The following is a 23928-nucleotide window of genomic DNA, read 5'->3' on the forward strand; positions in this document are numbered from 1 at the left end:
TTGATTCTTTAGCCAGATACTGATTTTTTTGAAAAGTACTTGCTTTGTTGGTTGTGCCAATGAACTGAACCATCCTCTTACCGACGATATGAGAATTAGGTGATCATAATTTAGTAATAATGTCCTGTGCTTTAGCTTTTACTGATGTCTTACTCTCAATTTGTGTATAAATACATGAAATAGCAGTTGGAAATTGGAAGCAGGAGCATAGGACTAGAAGCAACTGTCTAAATCAAGTCCAGTCTTCTGTTATCTTTGGTAACTGTATTGTATAGGTTCTTTCACGTTTAAGCTTAAAAGGTAAGGATTAAGCAGAAGGCATTAAAGTATCTGAAATTTCTATATACAACTGGAGCAGTCTCAGCCAAGCTGCTTCAGGCTGATGTGAAAGAACTGAGAATTACTTGGTATCCTTTGAGGAACAGATGGACAGAAATGGTCAGCTAAGTAAGCTGTGTGTCCAGGAACAATGGGAATAAAGAGAATCACCAAAAATTAAGCCAAATGCTTCCAATTTTTTTTCTTTAAAAAATAATACTGAAGTATTTTAAGATGTCAAGTGAAGCCAGTATTTACAACAAGCCATCTATATTGAGTTGGTTATTTCATTGAAGAAGCATTTTTGAAGAAGCAATTAGATTTCAGTTGGAAGTTTGATGCAGTTACCTGCATCCTGAATTTTGCATGGTTTTCTTATGACTTGTTAGGAAAAAAATGGTTTGTTTGGTTTTTTTTTTTTTTTTTTGGTTGGCCTCGTCCCCTGCCCCTGTCATCTGGTTGTGGTTCTTAATTTTATGGATTTATAGTGAAGTGTGTGGGCAATGTAGATTTCTTATGGAGGGGCACAGAACAGCACAGTACTGGGTCTGAAGATATGAAAGGTATCTCTGTTAAATAGTGTGACTCTATCCCTTTCAAGTAGAAAAATGCTATTTAAAGGTTTATGAAGGAATGGTCGGCAATATTTTGTCTCATTGTAACTAATTCTGGCTTTTCCTTAAACCTCTTCCCCGTCCAAAATCTGAAGGCTGTCATATGTCAGAATATATCCAGATTTCACATTAATTTTTGAAATCCTGTCTGGACATACTTGGTCTTGCTGAGGAGGCTTTAATTTTCCCCATAGCAGCTCTCATAGTGCTGTGCTTTCTATTTTGCATAGAAAGGTGTTAATGACACACCAGTGTTCTGGCTACTGCTGGGCAGTGTTTGCACAGCACCAAGACCATGCAACCTTGTCTCCCTCTGCCTACACTGAGGAAGAGTGGCGGAGTGGCTTGGTGGGCTCCTTGTGTCCAGACAAGTTCAGCCCACCACACTGGATTTCTGTGTTGCCCTTCACTGTGTGAAAGTTCAGAGTTTGTAAACTTGGAAAGTTGTCAGAGTTCTTTGGAATATTGGTGTCTCTTCCTGAGTCCTTGTTTGCTTTGTATTTTTTAGTATTTCAGCAGTCTGGACGTTACAAAAGTCTGTTTCTTCAAAGAATCTGTTTTATAAACTTTCAGAGTCTATACATGTAGTTAGACTGTGATTGATTGGTTTCTAAAAAGGCAAGCAGGGTGAAGTTTCTTTTTAGTGATGGCTAACGAAAAACTGTATCTGCAAGAGAACATTCTTACTGACTTAAGATTTTCGCATGAGAATTTTACTTCAGCTGTAAAAAGTGCCTGGACGCTATATGGGTGTAATCTTACATAGATTACAGATCTGAGGCTGTTAATTGTGAAAACAGGGCATAGTAATTTACAGTCCAGAAAGGTAGATAAAAACACAAGGTTATATGCTTGTTCTCATAGAAATTTATACAGTACTGAAGTCTGCTATTGGTCTTTTAAGCGATCTTTGTTAGCTGATACTGTATTTTAACACAAACATGTCAGTCTCGGCCTATTACATTTGGCATTCCCTGGAGCAAAAGCGAGGGGCAAATGACTCCCTGTTCAGACTAAGTTGTTCTTGTGACAACACTTCAACCTTCCAGCCAGGGTTCAGCTAACAGCTGATTAAAACTGTATGGGCTTCCACTGTTGTTGGAATCTGATACATTATTTTATGCATCAAGGTCCTACACCTGGGTTGGAGCAGTCCCAGGCACAGCTACAGGCTGGGCAGAGAAGAGATTCAGAGGAGCCTTGTGGAGAAGGACTTGGGGGTGCTGGTTGATGAGAAAATGAACATGAGCCAGCTGCAGTGTGCGCTTGCAACCCAGAAAGCCAACCATGTCCTGGGCTGCATCAAAAGGAGTGTGACCAGCAGGTTGAAGGTGATCCTGCCCCTCTCCTCTGCTCTTGTGAGACCTCACTTGGAGTATTGTGTACAGTTCTGGTGTCCTCAACATAAAAAGGACATGGATCTGTTGGAATAAGTCCAGAGGAGGGCCACGAGAATGATCAGGGGACTGGAGCACCTCCCATATGAAGACGGGCTGAGAAAGTTGGGACTGCTCAGCCTGGAGAAGAGAAGGCTGCGTGGAGACCTCATAGCAGCCTTCCAGTATCTGAACGGGGCCTATAGGGATGCTGGGGAGGGACTCTTCATTAGGGACTGTAGTGATAGGGCAAGGGGTAATGGGTTAAAACTAACAGGGGAGGTTTAGATTGGATATAAGGAAGAAGTTCTTTACTGTGAGGGTGGTGAGGCACTGCAATAGGTTGCCAGGGAAGCTGTGAATGTTCCATCCCTGGTGGTGTTCAAGTCCAGGTTGGACAGAGCCTTGGGTGACACGGTTTAGTGTGAGGTGTCCCTGCCCATGGCAGGGGGGTTGGAACTTGATAATCTTTCCAACCCTAACTGTTCTATGATTCTGTGATTCTATGATTATTTTACCTAAAGTTTCATTATACTAGGCCAGCATTTTAACAAATACAGTGTAAAAGTGAGGAAGAAGGAGCAGTGTTTCACCTTCAGTTGATGAATTCATGCAAGAATATAGTAATGGTATTCTGGTTTTGTTTTTTTACTTTTTCTAATTGATGGTTAACTGTGTTTCTACCATAGAAATGAAGACCTAAAACAGATGTTGGAAAGCAGTAAAGATTCTGCAAAGCTGGATGCTATGAAAAGGATTGTTGGGGTATGTTTTTTTTTTAATTATTTTTATTTCTTGGATGGGAATACTGTTTTTCCTTTACAGATCCTTTATCAAGTCAGCATTTGAATCTCTAAATGGTGTTTAAAAGCTACTGTTAAGTCCTTAATTTGAAATCTTGTGTAGAAATTGATGTTTCAAAATCCATACAGTCCCATGTTTTAAAAATATTTATGTAACTGCCAATATGCTTGTAAATAATTATTTTCGGTATGAGGTGAGGCCCTAAATAGGAAATGGCTCCTTCAGAAAAGCTTCAGTGGCTGTCTTTGTTCAACAGATGGGAAACAGCAGACACTTGCAGGAGTAAAATGACAAATTGCATTTACTATTTTTATTTTAGGTTATATATGTGGGGTTGTTATTTGTTTGGTTTTTTTTCGTTAACAAGCATGTTGCCTATATATTGGACTAAGAATTTCAGGTGAACTGTGTTCCCATAGAGGTGATTAGATAATGTTTAACGCCGTTGTGTGTTTAAATCCTATAAACTGAACATAACGAAGTTGATAATGTCCTTTTATTTCTTCTTAAAAGTGTTTGAAGAATGTGCTATAGAAAGCTGTTCAGTGTCCAATTTTATTTTTTTTTTTTTGACTTCTGCATTTGCTTTCTCTCGCTGTTCCTTTAGCCTCCTCTAGATGGGCTTTTTTGTTTTGCTTGATTTTTTTTTTTTTACATGGGCTAATCCTATCCAAGCACCTACTGAAGTAAGTAGGTACAAGTTGTATCATGCAGTTGTATTCTTTTCTCTGAGTCTAGAACTAGCCATTTGTCCTTTATCCTCTAGTGATGAAGATTTACTCAAGTTGGTTCTCTTCTGCTTTTGTCTTTAATCCTGGTCCTGACAGAGACATCAGTTACCTATTAGATCTGCCTAACCTGTCAACTTAACTACTATTTCATAACTTCATGACAGGTTCCTCAGGCTTTGAACAGTGAGAGTCTGGCATGCAGAGGCAAAGGTGCTGTTGTAAGAAATCATGGCCTTTGGAAGTGCCGTGGTTTCAGTCTATGGTAACTTAAATTCTTCAGCTTCTGTCAGAACTGGGGAGAGTTGCCTGTTGCTCCCTTGGTTTTCTTTTTCAAAAAGGTGGCCAGAAATTTATCTGTATTTGGAAACTGTTCCAACTGAAAGTGTGTGTGTGTTTATATGTATATGGGGGAATTAGAAATGATTAAATTGGGTCAGTTGTAAATTTTAAACCAGAGCTTTACTAGATTGATTTTTTTTTTTCTTAATTTCTTGCAAACAATGCTCTCACTATAAATGAAAGCACAATGAGCAGATGCACTCATTTTAAATACCTGCTGCTGCTACATATTCAAAGCAGTTCTTAACTGTTTCTTTAATTTCCTAGAAGTATATAATGCCATGAAGTTGGAGATACGGGGAGATATATGAAGTTGGACCACTGGTAGCTGTGGTCCTTGATTGTCTTACGCTGGGGTAATCAGGCTCAGGAACTCTTCAGTAAGGGAAGCAGGACTGAATTGAGCACATTCTTTCTTCTGCTCCCCCATTTCTCAGTTCCAGATTCTTGTCCTTTTTTAAGTTCATAGTCTGTTCTATTAGAATTACAGGATCGTTTGTATTTAGTCTCTTCCATGTTTTCAAGGTTTTTGCTGTTATCCTGTGTTTAAACTGTGTTTCATAGGATATCCTGTTACCAACCTCTGGTTCATGTAGCAAACTGAAACAGTGAGCTTTACAGGCCGGAACTGGGACCTTGCACAATTAGTAGAAGGCCTCATACCAGTGGTAATTATATCTTGTGGGGCACAAAGATGCTTGTTACCAGTTTTGTGGTTACATCTAAAAAGTTCTCAGGGATGAGATGTGTTCTACAGAGATGAAAGACTTCCTCCAGTCTTATTATTAGAGGAAAAAGGAACTCTGTTGTCAAACTGTTGTTTAACATGTCTCACTGGGATGTTCATTTTCACTAATTTTAGGTAGAGGAAAAAGCTGTGCTTACCAACAGTTTTCTTGTTCTTTTAGTAGACTTCGAGGCAGAACCTTCTTTCATCCATATAGATGTGATGAAAATGTACCAGGAGAACACTGCTTAGGGCTCATTTTGTTGTTTTTTTCCTCTTTTAAGGTGGTTTATGAACTCTCTGCCAGGGTGAGGGGGATTATTCGTTAGATTCACTGCAAATAAAACCAAATCTGTTTCCAAGAGGTTGACTTTTAACAACATAATTTCAAGCGTAGGAGTATTCCAGTTTTGATCTTTCCACTCTACCTCGTACATGAAAGTGGCTAAGCCCACCTTCAGCTTAAACATCTGTGACGGATTATCAATGACCTTTTTGTTTGGTTGGTTTTTCAGTTTATTTTTCTTTAGTGTTTCTTACTTACGTGCATGCCATATAATAACTGCAGTCTTTGAAGATTATGAGCAACACTGCTGATTTAGAAATTAAAGTGTGCACAAAGCCAAGTTTATTCTACTGTGTGCAGGAAAACATAATGGTTAATGCTTCTTTTAAACCATTTTTTAAATTTTATTATTATAATATATATATTATAATTGTAATATATTATCTTTTCACAACCAATACATTATTGTTACCATCTGTCTTGAAACCTTTCTGAAATTCCCATCTAAATATAAGTGGAATTTTGCTCTTGACGATTTTAGAACAATTTAGGAAACTAATTCATATGCCTGATTTCTCACAGAGAATGTCATCCATGTCTGTATGTGTCTCATAAAATACAAGCAAACAAAACCAACAAACCCAAACAACAACAAAGAAAACCAACCCAGAAAAGCGTCAACTAGAAGAAACTTGAGTACACCTGACTTTATATTTACTCTAGAATGAACATTTCTGTCTGCAGGAACTCCAGGTGTATAAGACAACACAACTGGAGACTGTCTAGGCACAGCAACAAATGGACATGATAGACCTTAGTCTTCAAAAGAGCTATTATGTCCTTTCAGGTTAATGATCCATGGGCTAAGGGGGATTTACATCAATTGTTATAACTGAATGAGTCAAAATAAATGCTTTAAAGACCCTAAATATATATATACATGGTACACTGGAGCTACTATGACTGACCAGTTCAACGATGCAAGTAATGCATGGACTCATACTGTCACACCCTATCATGGAAGTCTACGGATCATCCCTGTTTTTGAAAAACATAAGCTCTGTTTCATTAAGATGAGGTGATTGGTATTATTTTATTTTCACTGCATCTTGCTACTAAGTTCTACTTGACTCTGGTCAAGCAGGCCAAGGGAAACGATTCTTCCCCTATACTCTCCTCTTGAGAAACCTCACCTGCAGTACTGCACCCAGCTCTGGGGTCCCAAGCATGAAAGGGTTGTGGATCTTGCTGAAGGGCATCCAAAAGAGGGCCATGAAGATGGTCAGAGGGCTGAAGCTCCTATGAACACAGACTGAGAAAGTTGGGTTTTTTCAGCCTGGAGAAGATAAGATTCTGGGGAGACCTTTAGAGCAGTTTCCAGTGCCTGAGAGGGGCCTAAAGAAACCTGGAGAAGCACTTCTAACATGTAGTGACAGGACAAGGGGGAATGGCTTTAAGCCAAAAGGGAGTCAATATAGATTAAACATTAGGAAGAAATTCTTACTATGAGAGTGGTAAGACACAAACAGGTTGACCAGAGAAGTTCTGGCTGCCCCATCCCTGGCGGTGTTCAAGGCCAGGTTCAACAAGGCTTTGAGCAGTCTGATCTAGTGGAAGGTGTTCCTGCATGTGGTAGAGGAGTTCAAACTAATTTGTCTTTAAGGTCCCTTCCAACCCAAAACATTCCATGATTCTGAATATGGCATTTATTAGGAAGATATCCCAATCCTGAGAGCAGTGGTTTAATGTAGTTTTTAGTTAAAGCCCTTGAAATACATATATTATGTTTGCTTATTAGTTTGTTACTTCCTGTGCCTTAATACGGTTCCAAGATGTTGAGTTGATTGAAGTGAGTCATGCTGGACAACTGCTCTTAAACTGTTTTGAAAGGCTCTCTTAAGTATTTATTTGAACTACAACTATCTTCTTTCTTCTTACACTCTTTTCTTATAACCTTTGAATATGCAGTGTGTCAAGGTGTTACCCAGTTTTGCATTTTCTTGATTTTGTTGCATGATATCCTTGGTCTTTATGTGTTTCAGCAATGAAAAAGACCTGTAAGTTAGGAATATGAAGCTTAATCAACTGTATAATATTGATTAAGGGTGGGAATGTGATATGATGAGCAACAAGTTGTGAACAGCAGAAACTGCAGTTGCAAAAGTCATGTTCCTGGCTTAGATCCCTGCGTATTTGCTTGCCTTAGTGAGCTCTTGTCCTTTCTGATTAGCTTGATAATTGGTTGACTGGGTCCTGCCCTTGGCCATAGCTGGGGGTGCACTGAGTCAGTATTCAGCAGCGCTGTAACTTGATAGAATGTGTTCATGCAATTCCAGTGTTTGCGGCTTGGATGTGAAGTACTGGCAGACATTCTGCTGGAATTGGAGCTGAGAAATAAGAGACTAATGCAGCTGTAGTGTATATTGAAGTATATTATTCCTTATAACATACTTACTTTCTAATAAATAGCTTCCTCCTTAAGCTGTTCACGCAACAGCTAAAGCTAAATTGGAGTTTTGTTGTTTGTACTCTTAATTGAGACAATCTTATGATTTACTGCATGCCCTAGGTTCAGATTTCTGTAACGTAAATATGAAAACTTACTATAAAAAACTAAAAAAATCATTGGGTTGGGTGGTGTTTTACTTTGTTAGGGTTTTGTTCTGTATAAACACTGAAGTCTTTTTGTGTTTAACTTTCTCTGAAAAATAATCTTGCTTTGTTTTTTGAAGTGTGATGTCATTTTTTTTGTATTTTTTTTCCCCCTCCTTGGTTCTGTTGCACATGAAGATTATTCCAGAGAAAAGGAACAGGACTTAAGCTTGTATAACTTCTGCTGATGTTTTTTGGTTGTTTTTTTTTTTTATTTTATTTGTTTTGGTTTGGTTTTTTGTTCTTATAGCAGCGCCCAAAAGGCAATTCTGTAAAGCTTTTCAAATTAGCAAGATCTTTGGTTTAAAGTATTAAAAATGATTTGCAGTCTGATATGATAAAGTCCAGTTCATTGATTCTACCCCGCCGAACTTGTGAACAGCTAGCACTCAGGGGTTTTGCTGTATGGATAGTATCCTGTAAAGTCTAATAGTTAACAAAAAAAGAAGAAAAATGAGACTTTGGCCTCAATTTTGTAGAAGTCAGGTTTGAAATACAGATCTGGAATAAATGCCTGTGTCTTAAAGCAAACACATCCTCCACCCCTGAAAAAAACTAAAACGAAACACCTCACCACACCAAGTAACTCACTCTAATAATGTATATTATTACATTACTAAAATATTGCCTTTTTTTGTTGTTGTTGTTTTTTTTTAGATGATTGCAAAGGGAAAAAATGCTTCCGAGCTCTTTCCTGCTGTTGTGAAGAATGTTGCCAGTAAAAATATTGAGGTACAAGTCATATATTCCTACAACTCATTAAGCATACTGTTATGAGAAATCTGCTTATGAAAATTTTATCTAATTGTAAATACCTGACTTCAACATAAAAATATATAGAGATGTTATAGTCTATCATAGAATTTCTCAGGGTTCAATTTCAGTCACAGCATTAGTTTAACATGTAAATAAAGGAAACATACTGGGTGATTTGGAGGGAGGAATTACAATTAGGTACATTTTTAAAATTGATTGCTTAGAGAAAGTTTGTGCAAGCATGTGGTGGTAATTCTGGGAAAAGGTATTACAGTTTCTTTGAGGGGTGGTGCTGCTTGCAAAGTTTGAGTAAGGCCTGTGCTATGCTGTATTTGAAAACCTATCTTGCAGATCAAGGCTGAGAGGTAAGAGCTGGTAGAAAAGTTTTAACTTTTTAAGTAGTATATTTATAAAAGGAGTGTATCAGCATTAGGATTGCAGAGTGAGATCACTTTAACTCAGTTAAACTTGTTTTTATGAATTTGTGGTTAGGCAAAATGTGATGTTACTAATGAAGTGTATTGGTTCTTTTGATAATTTAGTCCAGATAATTTGTTTAATGCTTCATTAATGTGAATGCATGCATGTCCAGAAGATTACAAAAAAAAAATAGATTTCAAGTCTAGGAATCTTGGAGAGATATGACTATTTGGATGGGGGAGTAAGTCCCATCTTGAGCAGAGAACAAATTTTTTGCTAATATGCAATATAATCTCAAATCTTTGGGTTACTTTATGTTTTGCAAGACATAGACACTTAAGCAAAGTCATACAGGTGTCTTGTTTTACGTACATGCATTTCTTTTGTATGAGAATTATGGGAGGAGTATAAAAAGGGCAAGCAAGAATTTAAACGTTCTATGAAAGTGGCTGATGAAGAGCTTGAGTCAGAATTATCTGCTACAGAAGCTAATTTCTTGAGTGGAGTTGCTTGAGTAAATTTACTCAACTTGCACTAAATTGTATGATACTAAAAGAACGTGTTTCATAATTTTCAGGATTTTCATGTGTACAAACTATAGCAGAAATACGACATTTTTCTTTCATCCTGTTTACCATCCATTTTATTTAGCAGTTTGGTTTTGCTGCAGTACGTGGTGTTAGGCACAGAAAGTAGCCTTTTTATGTATCTTTTTATCCTTTTTTTCCTCATAAGAAAGCAAGAAAAATAATCTGTCCTGTACCAGTGAAAATTCAATTTCAGGGAAGTTAAAAAAAATTGAGATTGTGGTCAACTATGATGTGTTTAAGTCCACAGACTTACTATGTGGGTCAAGGATATCTAAACCAGCATCTGCGTTAGAAAGTTGTGCAACCATAAGTTTTATAGACAGAATGTGACTCTGATGCTCACTACCAGTACTGTGTATATACTGTCAGCTCCAGTGCAGTGGTGTCAGAGTTACAGTTGACTTGACAAATGAGATTTGGATGGAAATAACATCTAAGTTTGTAGTTTCAAACCGCGTAGTGACTAACAAGCATCAGTTTGAGGAAAGCAGAACAAGCATGTAATGATATTAGTTACTTCCTACTGCACAGTATCATAACTCTGGAAAAATGCAAAAAAACGGGTTTGAAGCATTGGGTTTTAAGAAAAGAAGTCAATGGAATGCATGCTCCAGTTCTTCCTTTTTCTCCTGGGAATATGTACTTCAGTCTCTGCTATTAACGGGAATGAAAAGTTGCTTTTTCGTGGTTTGTGACACTGAAAATTATATTTCCTGCAATAATAACTTAAGCAAACTTCTGTCTCTCTCTAATGTGCTGCAATATAGCAGATGATAGATACGTCTGTTTTCCTTCCTATTTGACACAGATAAATAGTGAAAGTCACGTTTGAGTCTAATTTTAGTGTTATTTAGCTGCTACTTTAAAACTTTGCATTCTTTCAAAGAATGGAAAAAATATATTTGTCTGCGGCTGAATATTGAGCTCTGGTAAGTCAAGGAGGCTTAAATGTGCAAAGATGACAATTTGGAGTCTTTCAGGATTTATTAAAATAATTTTAGACATTGTAACTGTATTTATAATAGGTGATGAAAGGAAACGAGTCAAGGAATCAGACTAGTTAAATGTTCTCTTACTTTTTAACTTGTTTGTAAATTTTAAGTACTCTGAATGAAGTTTTAAACAGAGAAACCTTACACTAAAGAGGATTGCTTTGAACAGTATTACTCTTCTTGAATGCTTTTAACTGTTAGCAGTGGAACAGCTCTAGTAGTGAGACTGGGAGCGTCTTCCTGATAGGTGTTCACACTCACATTTTGTGTGTATATACACATGAGAAATACACATGTAGAGAGACAGCCGCATAAATTGATACAGAGTACTGACATGAACACAAACAGTACCAGCATCTTGTCTGTTCAAGATAAAGGTCTGCTAGTGGGAAAATACGTATACATACATATGTACAGTGTGGATTCATGCAACAGCTCAGATACGGTCTGCCCAGTAGCTGGCGGCTGGATCACAGTCATTCTCTTTGGTGGCACGTGGAATATGAGCCCATAAGGCTGCAGCCCCATTTCAGTTGCTGGTACAAACTGGTACACATGATGAACACATGTAATCCAGTGCTCACTTGGTTCTGCAGTAGCTATACCCTACCATGGTTTTGCCATTAGCCGTACTGGTGCGTGCATGTCTGTGCACACACAGCTGCACCTGGGCAGAACATTCAGGGTCCTCTGCTAGCCAACCCACTATGGTTATGCCCTTAGAGAGATGCACACAAACACATGGTTCTTGCCCCTAGAGACCCACAGGCCATCTAGTTTCTCTGTCAGCTGATGGCATTGCCCTGGTCTATGCTGTAGTAGTCCTACGGTCTTGCCCTTAGATGTCCCCACCTTTACCTGTCTCCTTCCCAGACCACTTCACCTACTTGCCAGCTAGTGCAGCTTGATCCACTGGTACACCTGCAACCATTCCAGTCACTGGCAGAACAGGCACATGGTTTCAGGTAGTCCAGTCTTTTCAGTTGCTTGTACATATGCTCATGTGCCTCCTGCTCCTGGCCTGTGACAGCCAGACCTTCACTTGTTCCAGATGCTGGCCACAATGGACTTACGGACCCTTATGACTGGAGGTTCCGTTCCAATTGTTAGAGTCACACTTAAGTCTCCTCTCTTTATCTGTGTCCCATACACGTATGCAGAAAAGCCCCTCAGCCTGAAAGGTTCTCTGCTGTTGACTCTTGATGTTTTTAACACCTCAACATGGGAGCTGAGGAGATCCTGGGAAGGGCCTGACAGGATGTCCTTTCCTCTGAGACTTAAATTTTAGTTTCTACTACAGCTGTTTTTCTCAGCACCTCTGGACTGCTGGTTCCTGCTGTGGGCTTGGGGGAAAACTAAGGCAGGGTGTTAATTGCAAATACCCCTCCACTCTCCTTGTGTCTCTGTGTTTCTTTGTGGGTGTGCAGACTGGGTTTCATCACATAACCTAATGTTAATTAGCAGAAGCCTTTCACTGTTTATATTTTATGGGCATTTTCTTACATTTTAATACAAATAGTCATGTGAATGCACGCAACTTCCTCTATGCTGTACTTAGTTTCCTTGTTACTTTTTCCCCCCACTGTTTAGCGCTAGCATATTGGTGTGGGAAGAGGCTGTTAAACTGAAAAGAGAACAGGGTGTGCTGTAAAGCCAGCTGACTGATTTATCAAGGTTAGTTGGTAAGTTTAGGTCATAGTGTAGCTGTATAGCCATCTAGTTAGCACTTAAGGGTCTCAGAAACCTTTGTCATGGTGCAATTACTAGGATGCTTTCGAAATAATGAGAACTTAGTGGATAAAGTCAGATTCTTAGTGCACTGATCCTGACACTGTTTTCTGAAAATGTTTTGCCAAACCTCCTTAAGAACTCTTACACAAATCTGTCTGTACAAGTTGCTACAATTCACAAGCATAAAATACTTAAGTTCATCTGGGTGACTTTGTATCTAATTGTCTTTCCTTCCCAGAAATAGCTTCTGTTTGGTTTTGTTATTTTGGTTTTGACCCTTGCTTTTCTTTGTGTGTGTGTGTGTGTGTGTGTGTGTGTGTGTGTGTGTGTGTGTGTGTGGTTTTGGTTTTGGTTGGGTTTGTGTTTGGTTTTTTTTTGGTGGTTTTTTGTTTGGGTTTTTTTTGTTTGTTTTTTTAAATCAAGACTGAATGCTCTGATAAAGGAAAATGGAGGTGAAGAAGCAGTAGAACACGTTCGTTTGTTTTGAGGGAAGCAAAGGGCATGTTATTGTCTACAGAAGTACCTTGTGATTTTTTGTTTTTATAAGTACATACTGACCTCAGCTTGATTATGTGCATCATGTCATGGATGGCAAGGATATAAAAAGTGACCTAATAAACAATTGGTGGTATAGAACAAAAATAAGTCTTGGTCAATAACTCATGGAGTTTGATGTGCTTATATTGATAAACTAATTAAACAAATCTGCCTCTGTTCCTCAGTCCTAATGTGCCCCTGTTATGATTAATTTTATAGAACGGAGCATTTTAACATTGAATGAAGGTAAATGGTAAAAGAGTAGTGTAGTCACGAAGCTCTAAGTGCTTCCATTTCTAGTCACAGAGTGGTTTCAAGGAAAGGAGGCTTTCTTTGCACACCTGCAGTCATTCAGTGCGTAGGCCTCTTGTGGTCAATGTTGATTGCTGCTTGTCTATAGCTGAACAACAAATAATTTAGTATGGTGTAACCTTCTGTGATTTAATATTATGCTTTTTGCCAGAATTGGCACAAAGATACATCTTCTGATGGTGACAATAATTATAGCACAGCTGTAGTTGAGGGTATTTCAGAATTTTTCATTATAGACCCCAATAGTTGGTTTGCAGCTCGAAGGTAAAAAATGTTTTCACTGCTTCCTGGCCATACAGTAACCATGAGGGGGTAAAGTGAAGTAAATTGAATACCCGCCTCCCCCAAAATCGTACTGAGGTTTTCTTAATCTTTGAACATCACATCCTTTGTACTATGTGTATATTGGCTGTATCTTTTGAATGCTTGTAGTCAGGCAAAGCTGGATCTAGTATCTTTTGCTTTTGTCTGAGATGTAGTCAGAAGTGCTCTTTTAATCAGATGTAAATAGTGTAAGTTACCACACTTCAGCTGGAAGTTAAATTCTCTTTCAAATACATTAATCGATTTTGAGTTTCAGGGTGAAATAAATTGGGCTTGTTGAAATCCTTGGCTATTGCAGTTTAACCTGTCTTCCATGAGAAAAAAAATCCCTGAGGAATGTTCAGGTGCCAGTTGCCACTTGTCAGTTTCTTAAATTATTCAAGTTTTATTTACTAGTTGATAATATAAAGCAGTCCTTCGTGTTATTAGCCTTCATCTGTTCGTATCATTAATTAAGTAATATTGCAGCACCTGGGGGAGCTTCTGTTCAAAGGATTACAGAAAATCTTAAGACATACGAGAAGTATGTGAGTACTCCAGTGGTATGCTAAGTCTTCCTTCAAAGAAGAAAATGGTGGTGAAAGTGTGTAATCTAGGACTTAGTTTTATAGAACTCTACAGCTTCCCGATAATGATATTCACTGTGTTTTTCTTTTCAGATAAAAAAGCTTGTATATGTTTATCTGATGCGTTATGCAGAGGAACAACAAGATCTAGCATTACTGTCCATCAGTACCTTCCAGCGTGCTTTAAAAGTGAGTGGCTATCGAACAACATTTCATAAAAAATTCTGAGCTGGTATCACAAAAATAAATGTATCTGTGCAAGTGTAGTATGGTAAACTAAAGCATGTAAATACCTGCATCTGATAAAGTACTTTGAAGATATGTTATTTATGAATTTTTTTGCTTTGCCTGGAACCTCATCAAACCTGCACAAAGGAAAATTAATTCACTACAGAAAAGTAGCAGGTTGGTGCTTGCAGATTCATGTACCCGTTTAATTTCTGGAATGCCTTCTTTTACAAGGTAGCATATATATGTAGAAAGAAGACCCTGTTGTTACCCTGAACCATTTGTGTTTCTTTTAGCATTTTGTATTGCTTCTCTCCAATTCAGATCACAATGGGAAATGGGATTAGAAAATGAAGATTAGGATTACCTTTGAAGTGAGACCATGGAGAAAATATTTCCCTTAAACTTGGCCCATTTTCATTATAAGAGAGGGTTGGGGGTTTTATTTTTTCTTGTACTCTTCTGGTAAGGCTATTCTAGGTTCATAATGAATTTCTGTCATGTTGCAGACCCAGACCTTGGGTCTTGTTGGAAAATGCTGCAGTCGGAGCACCAGGTGTGCCAGCTGTAGAAGCATCCCACAGCTGACTAGAGAGCTTTTTGCCCCTTTCCTTTTTTCGCACTGTCATGTATACTACCTTTACTGTCTGTGACTGCCGTGAAAAGCAAAAATTCAAGTGACTTTGTATCATATGTTTTTCATGAGCTATGTATACGGTGAATACTTCTCATGGCTTAACTTTTTAAAGAGCTGTGGATAGTGGGAAAAAATGGATAGGGGATAGGTCAAATGTTGTGGCTGAGTAGCTCAAAAAGAAGTGGTGGTGTGGCAAGGAGGTAGACCTAGCTGAGATTTTTGGTGACTAAGGAAATTACTATGCCTGCTGTGAAAGATAGCCAGATGTAATTAGTTCTCTTCATTAATACTTTTTTTTGTAACAACTTGGTTCTGGGTTTGTAATGAAGATTGTAGTGCAGCTCTGTGTATGGCAATTTTTTTTCCCTATTTAGAATTTTTTAGGATATTTTAAACTTGTACGGTAGGAGATGAGCTTTGCAGACTTGGGTAGAAACAAGTTGTTTTTCCAGAATTGTCAAATAAAGTGCTTTTACCATCCAGATACTACTCAGAAGCTGCTAATATGTAGGAATTTTGGGAGCTTAGATGAACTAATACTAATTATGAGAATATAAGAAATGTTCTCTGGGAAGTGCCCTTTTGGCAGACAGTACACTGAATTAATGCTGCTGCAGTTTTGGTTTGCTAGACTTTAGAGGATTTGGTACTTGGTGAAGCAACATTTTTTCTCTGTGCCCCAAGCCTATGATTAACAAACAAGATTTACATTATAGGTCATCCAAATACAGATTTCTATGCTGTTACTGGATTTCCTAGTTAACCCTAGCATTTTATGAAGGGAGCAAGTGTTGAGATGACAGTAGGAAGAGTAGGAAGTAGAAGTCTCAAAACATTTAGCTTAAAATTAATTTTCTTACTGGCTTCAATTTATTTCCTGCAGTAAAACATAAAATGGACATGTTGTCAAGAACTTGAACGGGAGTGTTGCAACAGTATCACATTTTCATTGGACAGTTCTTACATTTAAGTAACAAAACAGAGCTGGTTGTATTTTCCAAAGAATCTGATCACTAAATAAAATATTAGTATATTTTTATCCATCATTCCCATATTGCGCTTGGGAAAGTGAATGTTAATATTTTCCTTTGCCAGGTTTCCAAATTTTCATAGTGTTTCACTGTTTTCTTTCTTAATTTCTTTTATGTTTTTTGGTTATTGGAAGTTTCTTGTGTGAAATTTGTCACATTTTACTAGTATTATGTTTCGCTTGTAAGCCTGACTGGTAGATAGATTTACGTGCTTTCATACGCAGTCACTAATTAGTGTAAACACTGCAGAGAATTTAATGATGCATTTCTGCACCATCTTATTTCACTCCTCCTCTTCCATTCTTTAGGATCCTAATCAATTAATCCGTGCAAGTGCTTTGAGAGTTTTATCCAGTATCCGTGTCCCAATTATTGTTCCTATTATGATGCTTGCTATTAAGGAAGCCTCTTCTGATTTATCTCCTTATGTGAGAAAGAATGCAGCCCATGCAATCCAAAAGCTGTACAGGTAAGTGGTTCTGACAAATACTGGAAAGCGATTTTTAAGATAGTTGTGGGCTATGTTTATTAAGACATAAGGTGGGGTTGGCATGTCTCTGCTATATCAGACCTTATAAAGTGTCTGTAGACATTCTGTTGCTCAATTTGGTTGGAATCCAGGCAAGTGTCCTGCTAGAATAACAGAATAACTGTGAAAAGATTAGAAAAGAAACCGATGCACCATCTTTTGGTTTTAATATGACAATAATTGTCATCTGTATAGCAACTATTTTGATAGGTATACTCAGAATCGAAGATTTCTGTGTTTAGTGTCGTGTTTTTCGTCCTGATGACATTTGCTGTGGTTTGCAGCACAGGTGACAAATCATAGAATCATAGAATGGTTAGGGTTGGAAAGGACCTTAAGATCATCAAGTTCCAGCCCCCCTGCTTTGGGCAGGGACACCTTCCACTAGACCAGGATGCTCAAAGTGCCATCCAGCCTGGCCTTGAACTCTTCCCAGGCTGGGACATCCACAGCTTCTCTGGGGAACCTGTTCCACTGTCTCAGCTCCCTCACAGTGAAGAGTTTCTTTCTGCTATCTAGTCTAAATCTGCCCTCTCTCAGCTTAGTTTTTAAACTATTGTAGCTGCAAATTCCGTCTTACCTGGACTACAATAAGGTTCATAGTTATGAGTGAAGTTGTAACCAACAATCGTGTCCTTGGTGGTAGGATTTTGGAATTACTTATAGAAAGCTTGTGAGTTTTTATTGTCATATTCAAAATTTACTTGTACAAATGCCATATCTGATAACACTGGTTTACTGCAGAACCGAGAGATAGAGGAAGTATAGCTTTTTGCATCACTTGAGGGAGCAGCAGTACTGGGAACTAGTCAAGAGGCTGTCAAATTACAACCTGTCCACAGGCAGGTCCAGTAGGCTTCCCTGCAAACAAGAGTCTTTAATAGACAGTTTTAGCAGATGTTTCAATAAGGCTCATGGCTGGTATCTCCACAGTTCAGTGATATAGATACTGGTGGCAAGGCTGTCTTTTGGCTGCCTGTAATGAGCAAGCAATTTCTGGAGAGACTGAGGTTAGTCAAAATCAGAATTCTGGAGGGGATGAATTTTTGGCGTGAAGATCATGCAGCAGTTCATATAGTCTCCTACATCTTAACTACTCCATGTTCTGCAAGCATTTGAGTAAGAAGTAACAGTTCAATAGTGCCTGTATGCTCCACTTAATTTTTTGGTTTCCATGACTTTTCTACCAGTTTGATAGCCCTGCAGTTCAATTAATGGTCCATTCAGACTTCTGGATGCAAGTTTGATACTCCAGTCTTCGTTGCATTTAGTGTCATGGTGTTTGGATAGATGTCTGACCTGGAAGAGCTTGTTCATTTGTGGTGCAATCAATCTTAAAAGCAGGAAGAGCTTTAAACTAGATTCGAAGGGGGATGGGGTTGTAGCTGGGCTTGCCCCAGTGGGGCAGCACTCCAGAATTGATGAAGACTGGGAGGCCTCCTATAATCCTAGGGTGAAATCAGTGTGCTCAGCTTGCTCCCTGAAATGTCTGTACACCAATGCGCGCAGCATGGGAAATAAGCAGGAGGAGTTAGAAACCTGTGTTAAGTCAGGAGATTATGACCTGGTGGCAATTACAGAGATGTGGTGGGACAGCTCACATGACTGGAATATAGTCTTGGAGGGCTGTGTCCTCTTCAGGAAAGACAGGCCAGCCAGGCGGGGTGGTGGGGTTGTTCTTTATGTGCGAGAGCAGCTACAATGCACTGAGTTTTGTCCAGGGACTGATGACGAGCGAGTTGAGAGTCTGTGGGTGAGAATTAGGGGCAGGCTGGCAGGGGCGATACTGTTGTGGGGGTCTGTTACAGGCCACCGGATCAGGGTGAGGAAGTTGACGAGGCCTTCTACAGGCAGCTGAGAGCGGCCTCACAGTCACAGGCTGTGGTCGTCGTGGGGGATTTTAACTTCCCTGATGTTTGCTGGAAGGACTACTCGGCAACCCAGCCGCAGTCCAGGAGGTTCCTCCAGTGTATGGATGATAACTTCCTCATGCAAATGGTGGATGAGCCAACCAGGAGAGGAGTGCTGCTTGATCTCATCCTCACTAACAAGGAGGGTCTGGTCGAAGCAGTAAAGGTTGAGGGCTGCCTTGGTTGCAGTGACCACGAGATGGTAGAATTCAGGATCTTGTGTGGTAGGGCCAATAGAATAGCAAGTAGAATTGCAACCCTGGACTTTAGCAGGGCAAACTTTGGCCTCTTCAAGCAATTGCTAGGGGAAATCCCATGGACTAGGCTGCTTGAAGGTAAAGGGGCCCAAGATAGTTGGTTGGCATTCAAGGATTGCTTTTTCTGAGCTCAAGATCAGAGCATCCCGACATATTAGGAAGTCAAGGAAGAGGGCCAGGAGACCTGTGTGGCTAAATAGGGAATTGCTGGGTATGCTAAAGTGGAACAAGAGAGTTTACAGGTCATGGAAGGAGGGGCTGGCCACTTGGGAAGAATATAAGGCTGCTGCTAGAGGATGTAGGAAGGGAGCTAGGATGACTAAGGCCTCCTTGGAATTAAATCTGGCGAGAGGGGTCAAGGACAGCAGAAAGAGCTTTTTCAAATACATGGCAGATAAACCAGAGGCACTGTAGGCCCACTGATGAACGGGATGGGTGCCCTGGTGACAGAAGATACAGAGATGGCAGAGTTACTGGGTGCCTTCTTTTTCTCTTTCTACTCTGCCGGAGGCAGTCCTGAAGAGCGCTGTACCCCTGAGACCTCAGATGAAGTCAGGTCAATGGAACGGTTTGCCTTAGTCGATGAGGATTGGGTTAGAGATGAGCAATATGGACATCCGTAAATCCATGGGTCCAGATGGGATGCACCGGTGGGTGCTGAGGGAACTGGCGGAAGTCGTTGCTAGACCACTCTCCATCATCTTTACCAAGTCTTGGGAAACGGGAGAGGTGCCTGAGGACTGGAGGAAAGCAAATGTCACTCCAGTCTTCAAAAAGGGCAAGAAGGAGGACCCGGGTAACTATAGACCGGTTAGCCTCACCTCCATTCCTGGGAAAGTGATGGAACACCTTATCCTTGGTGCAAACTTAAGGCATATCAAGGATAAGAGGGTTATGAGGGGCAGTCAACATGGCTTCACCAAGGGGAAGTCATGCATGACCAATCTCATAGCCTTTTATGAGGAAATAATACGGTGGATGGATGATGGCAGAGCGGTGGATGTGGTCTACCTTGACCTCAGCAAAGCGTTTGACACGGTCTCCCACAGCATCCTCACAGCTAAATTGAGGAAGTGTGGTCTGGATGATCAGGTAGTGAGGTGGACTGTGAACTGGCTGAAGGAGAGAAGCCAGAGAGTTGTAGTCTATGGGGCAGAGTCTAGTTGGAGGCCTGTATCTAGTGGAGTGCCTCAAGGGTCGGTACTGGGACCAGTATTATTTAATATATTCATCAACGATTTAGATGAGGGAATTGAGTGTACTATCAGCAAGTTTGCTGATGACACTAAGCTGGGAGGGGTGGCCGACACGCCAGAAGGCTGTGCTGCCATCCAGAGGGACCTGGACAGGCTGGAGAGCTGGGCGGGGAATAACTTGATGAAATATAACAAGGGAAAGTGTAGAGTCCTGCATCTGGGCAGGAACAACCCCAGGTTCCAGTATAGGCTGGGGAACGACCTGTTAGAGAGCAGTGTAGGGGAGAGGGACCTGGGGGTCCTGGTGGACGACAGGGTGACCATGAGCCGACACTGTGCCCTTGTGGCCAAGAAGGCCAATGGCATCCTGGGTTGTATTAGAAGGGGGGTGGTTAGTAGGTCGAGAGAGGTCCTCCTTCCCCTCTACTCTGCCCTGGTGAGACCTCATCTGGAATATTGTGTCCAGTTCTGGGCCCCTCAGTTTAAGAAGGACAGGGACCTGCTGGAGAGAGTCCAGTGCAGGGCAACTAAGATGATTAAGGGAGTGGAGCATCTCCCTTATGAGGAGAGACTGAGGGAGCTGGGTCTCTATAGTTTGGAGAAGAGGAGATTGAGGGGTGACCTTATTAGTGTATATAAATATATAAAGGGGGAGTGTCACAAGGATGGGGCCAGGCTCTTCTCAGTGGCAAACAATGATAGGACAAGGGGTAATGGGTACAAACTGGAACACAAGAGGTTCCACTTGAGAAGAAACTTCTTCTCAGTGAGGGTGACAGAACGCTGGAACAGGCTGCCCAGGGAGGTTGTGGAGTCTCCTTCTCTGGAGACATTCAAAACCCGCCTGGACCCATTCCTGTGCAACCTTATCTAGGAGTTCCTGCTCCGGCAGGGGGATTGGACTAGATAATCTTTTGAGGTCCCATCCAATCTCTAGCATACTGTGATATCAAACAGAAAATATTTCAGGCATAGTGTGAACAGCAGCATTTATGCCCAATGCAGTCAACATTGCCAGCTACTTTGGAGTAATTTTAGCATTGAAAATGCCAGACTTCTCGCTTATTTCACTTAGAGAGCATTTCAAAGCTATTAGTATCTTCTGTCTATCAATAGAAAACTCTAACACATACTTGCACCTGCTTGCAGAGATTTTGAAAAGGACTTTTAAAAAAGCCCCCTTAATGAGTTTTAAGTATTACAGTTCTTAGAGAACCCGCAACTGGTGTGACATAAAGACAAACTATAATTTTATACTCCTTCAATTCAGTTCTACATTCTATGATTAACTTTATTTTCAGTCAAGTTCATTTACGTTCAGTTCTTTGGAATCTGTGATTTTTCTGCAAGTGTTTTCTTCAGTGCTCTTGGTTCCCAGCCTGTGTCTGAAGGTCAACAAATGTAACCTCTTTTAATTTTGGGTATGTCTCACCAAATGAGTAAAAAAACATTCTTGTTTTTCCTTCTAGTCTTGATCCAGAGCAAAAGGAAATGTTAATTGAAGTGATAGAAAAGCTCTTGAAGGATAAAAGTACGGTAAGAACCAGTATGCTATTGCATATGCATGTACTTTAAAGAGTTTACTCTGGAGGCTGTCGTTCAGCAGTACGTACTGCACTTTCCTAATGCTGATGTGGTTTTGTATGATTTTAATTAGAAGTATTATTGCGTAACTATGCGTTACACTATGACTGTGATAGCAACCATCTCCTTTAATAAGACTGATAATTTTACTTGTGTCGTGGGTATTAATATGTTCTTGTTAGCAAGATTTTTATGTATACTTCCTTAAATTCAAATTTGAAAATGAAAGTTATGTGATGGTATGAATTGGTGTCTGTGTAAATTTTCATTCCCACTTTCTCATTGGAAAACTGGCTAGATCATTTCAGTTTGTGATATTGTAAGAATAAATTACTTATGTACGGTGCACAGTATGTCTGTTGATGTCAGTCTGCCTTGTAGTGTGTACAGCTGTTAAACAATGGTACTTCTCTGTGCTTGTTTGTTCTGGCAAATATCCCTGCTTCCAGTCTGGTAAGTAGAACTGATGTCCTTGGTCAACTTCAGTATATTTAACACTCCTGTTGTATTTTGCCTGTGCTATGTTAGATACAGGGTTTTTGCATGAACTCTTGGAGGTCTCGTGATACTCATACACTTTATTTTATTCCTACATCATATGAATAAGTTTCCTGACTCTAAGTCAGAAAGGCAGTGAGCAAGGAATCGAAGATATGGAGATAGAAAATAGTTGTAAATGAAAACATTCACTTGTTCGAATTACTAATTTAGAATCATAGAATAGTTAGGGTTGGAAAGGATCTTAAGATCATCTAGTTCCAACCCCCCCTGCCATGGGCAGAGACACCTCACACTAACCCATCTCACCCAAGGCCTCGCCCAACCTGGCCTTGAACACCACCAGGGGTGGATCATTCACAACCTCCCTGGGCAACCTATTCCAGGGCCTCACGACCCCAACAGTAAAGAATTTCTTATATCCAATCTAAACTTCCTCTGTTTAAGTTTGATCCCATTACCCCTTGTCCTGTCACTACAGTCCCTAATGAAGAGTCCCTCCCCAGCATCCCTGTAACCCCCCCCTTCAGATACTGGAAGGCTGCGATCAGGTTTCCATGCAGCCTTCTCTTATCTAGGCTGAGCAGCCCCAACTTTTTCAGCCTGCCTTCATATGGGAGGTGCTTCAGTCCCCTGAGCATTCTCGTGGCCCTCCTCTGGACTTGTTCCAACAGCTCCATGTCCTTTTTATGTTGAGGACACCAGAACTGCACACAGTACTCGAAGTGAGGTCTCACGAAAGCAGACTAAAGGGGCAGGATCACCTCCTTCGACCTGCTGGTCACGCTCCTTTTGATGCAGCCCAGGATACGGTTGGCTTTCTGGGCTGCAAGCGCACACTGCAGCCGGCTCATGTTCATTTTCTCATCAACCAGCACCCCCAAGTCCTTCTCCACAGGGCTGCTCTGAATCTCTTCTCTGCCCAACCTGTAGCTGTGTCTGGGATCGCTCTGACACAGGTGTAGGACCTTGCACTTGGCGTGGTTAAACTTCATAAGGTTGACATCAGCCCACCTCACAAGTGTGTCAAGGTCCCTCTGGATGGCATTCCTTCCCTCCAGCGTATCAACCGAACCACACAGCTTGGTGTCATTGGCAAACTTGCTGAGGGCGCACTCAATTCCAGTGTCCATGTCAGCGACGAAGATGTTGAACAAGACTGGTCCCAACACCGATCCCTGAGGGACACCACTCGTTACTGGTCTCCAGCCGGACATTGAGCCATTGACCACAACTCTTTGTGTGTGGCCATCCAGCCAGTTCTTTATCCACCAAGTGGTCCATTCATCAAATTGATGTCTCTCCAATTTAGAGACAAGGATGTTGTGTGGGACAGTGTCGAACGCTTTACACAAGTCCAGGTAGATGACATCAACTGCTCTACCACTGTCCATCAGTTCTGTAGCCCCGTCATAGAAGGCCACCAAATTGGTCAGGGAGGATTTCCCCTTAGTGAAGCCATGCTGGCTGTCGCCAAGCACCTTGTTGTTTTTCATGTGCCTTAGCATGCCTTCCAGAGAATCTGCTCCAAGATTTTGCCAGGCACAGAGGTGAGACTGACTGGTCTGTAATTACCCGGGTCATCCATTTTCCCCTTCTTGAAAATGGGGGTTATATTTCCCTTTTTCCAGTCATCAGGAACTTCACCTGACTGCCATGATTTTTCAAATATGGTGGCCAGCGGCTTTGCAACTTCAGTTACCCGCTCCTTCATGACCTACGGATGGATTTCATCAGGTCCCATGGACTTGGTGTATGTTCAGGTTTTTAAGATGGTCTTGAACCAGATCCTCTTCTACAGTGAGCCGAAGGTCTTCATTCTCACAGTCCCTGCATCTGCCTTCCAAGACTTGGGTGGTGCAGTCAGAGCCTTTGCCATTGAAGACCGAGGCAAAGAAGTCATTCAGAACCTCAGCCTTCTCCAAATCCTGTGTAGCCAGTTCTCCTGATAGCTGCTGGAGGGGGCCTGTGTTGTCCCTAGTC

The 23928-nt window shown here is 40.6% G+C and overlaps 1 protein-coding gene across 4 annotated transcripts in view; it reads left to right on the forward strand.

Annotated features, from left to right (window-relative positions):
* AP3B1 (adaptor related protein complex 3 subunit beta 1) overlaps positions 1–23928 on the forward strand; it is a 171193-nt gene that overhangs the window by 18569 nt on the left and 128696 nt on the right. For all 4 annotated transcript variants that reach the window (XM_061376830.1, XM_061376831.1, XM_061376832.1 and 1 more), the window contains exons 2-6: positions 2998–3073; positions 8505–8579; positions 14169–14264; positions 16280–16440; positions 21333–21399. In XM_061376830.1, the coding sequence (XP_061232814.1) occupies positions 2998–3073; positions 8505–8579; positions 14169–14264; positions 16280–16440; positions 21333–21399 (475 nt within the window). The remainder of the gene's footprint in view (positions 1–2997; positions 3074–8504; positions 8580–14168; positions 14265–16279; positions 16441–21332; positions 21400–23928) is intronic.

Source organism: Neopsephotus bourkii, unplaced genomic scaffold, assembly GCF_033783945.1.
Source record: "Neopsephotus bourkii isolate Nb327-2 ecotype Australia unplaced genomic scaffold, CSIRO-AGI_Nbou_v1 NB_1740, whole genome shotgun sequence".
In the NCBI taxonomy this organism is placed as follows: domain Eukaryota; kingdom Metazoa; phylum Chordata; class Aves; order Psittaciformes; family Psittacidae; genus Neopsephotus; species Neopsephotus bourkii.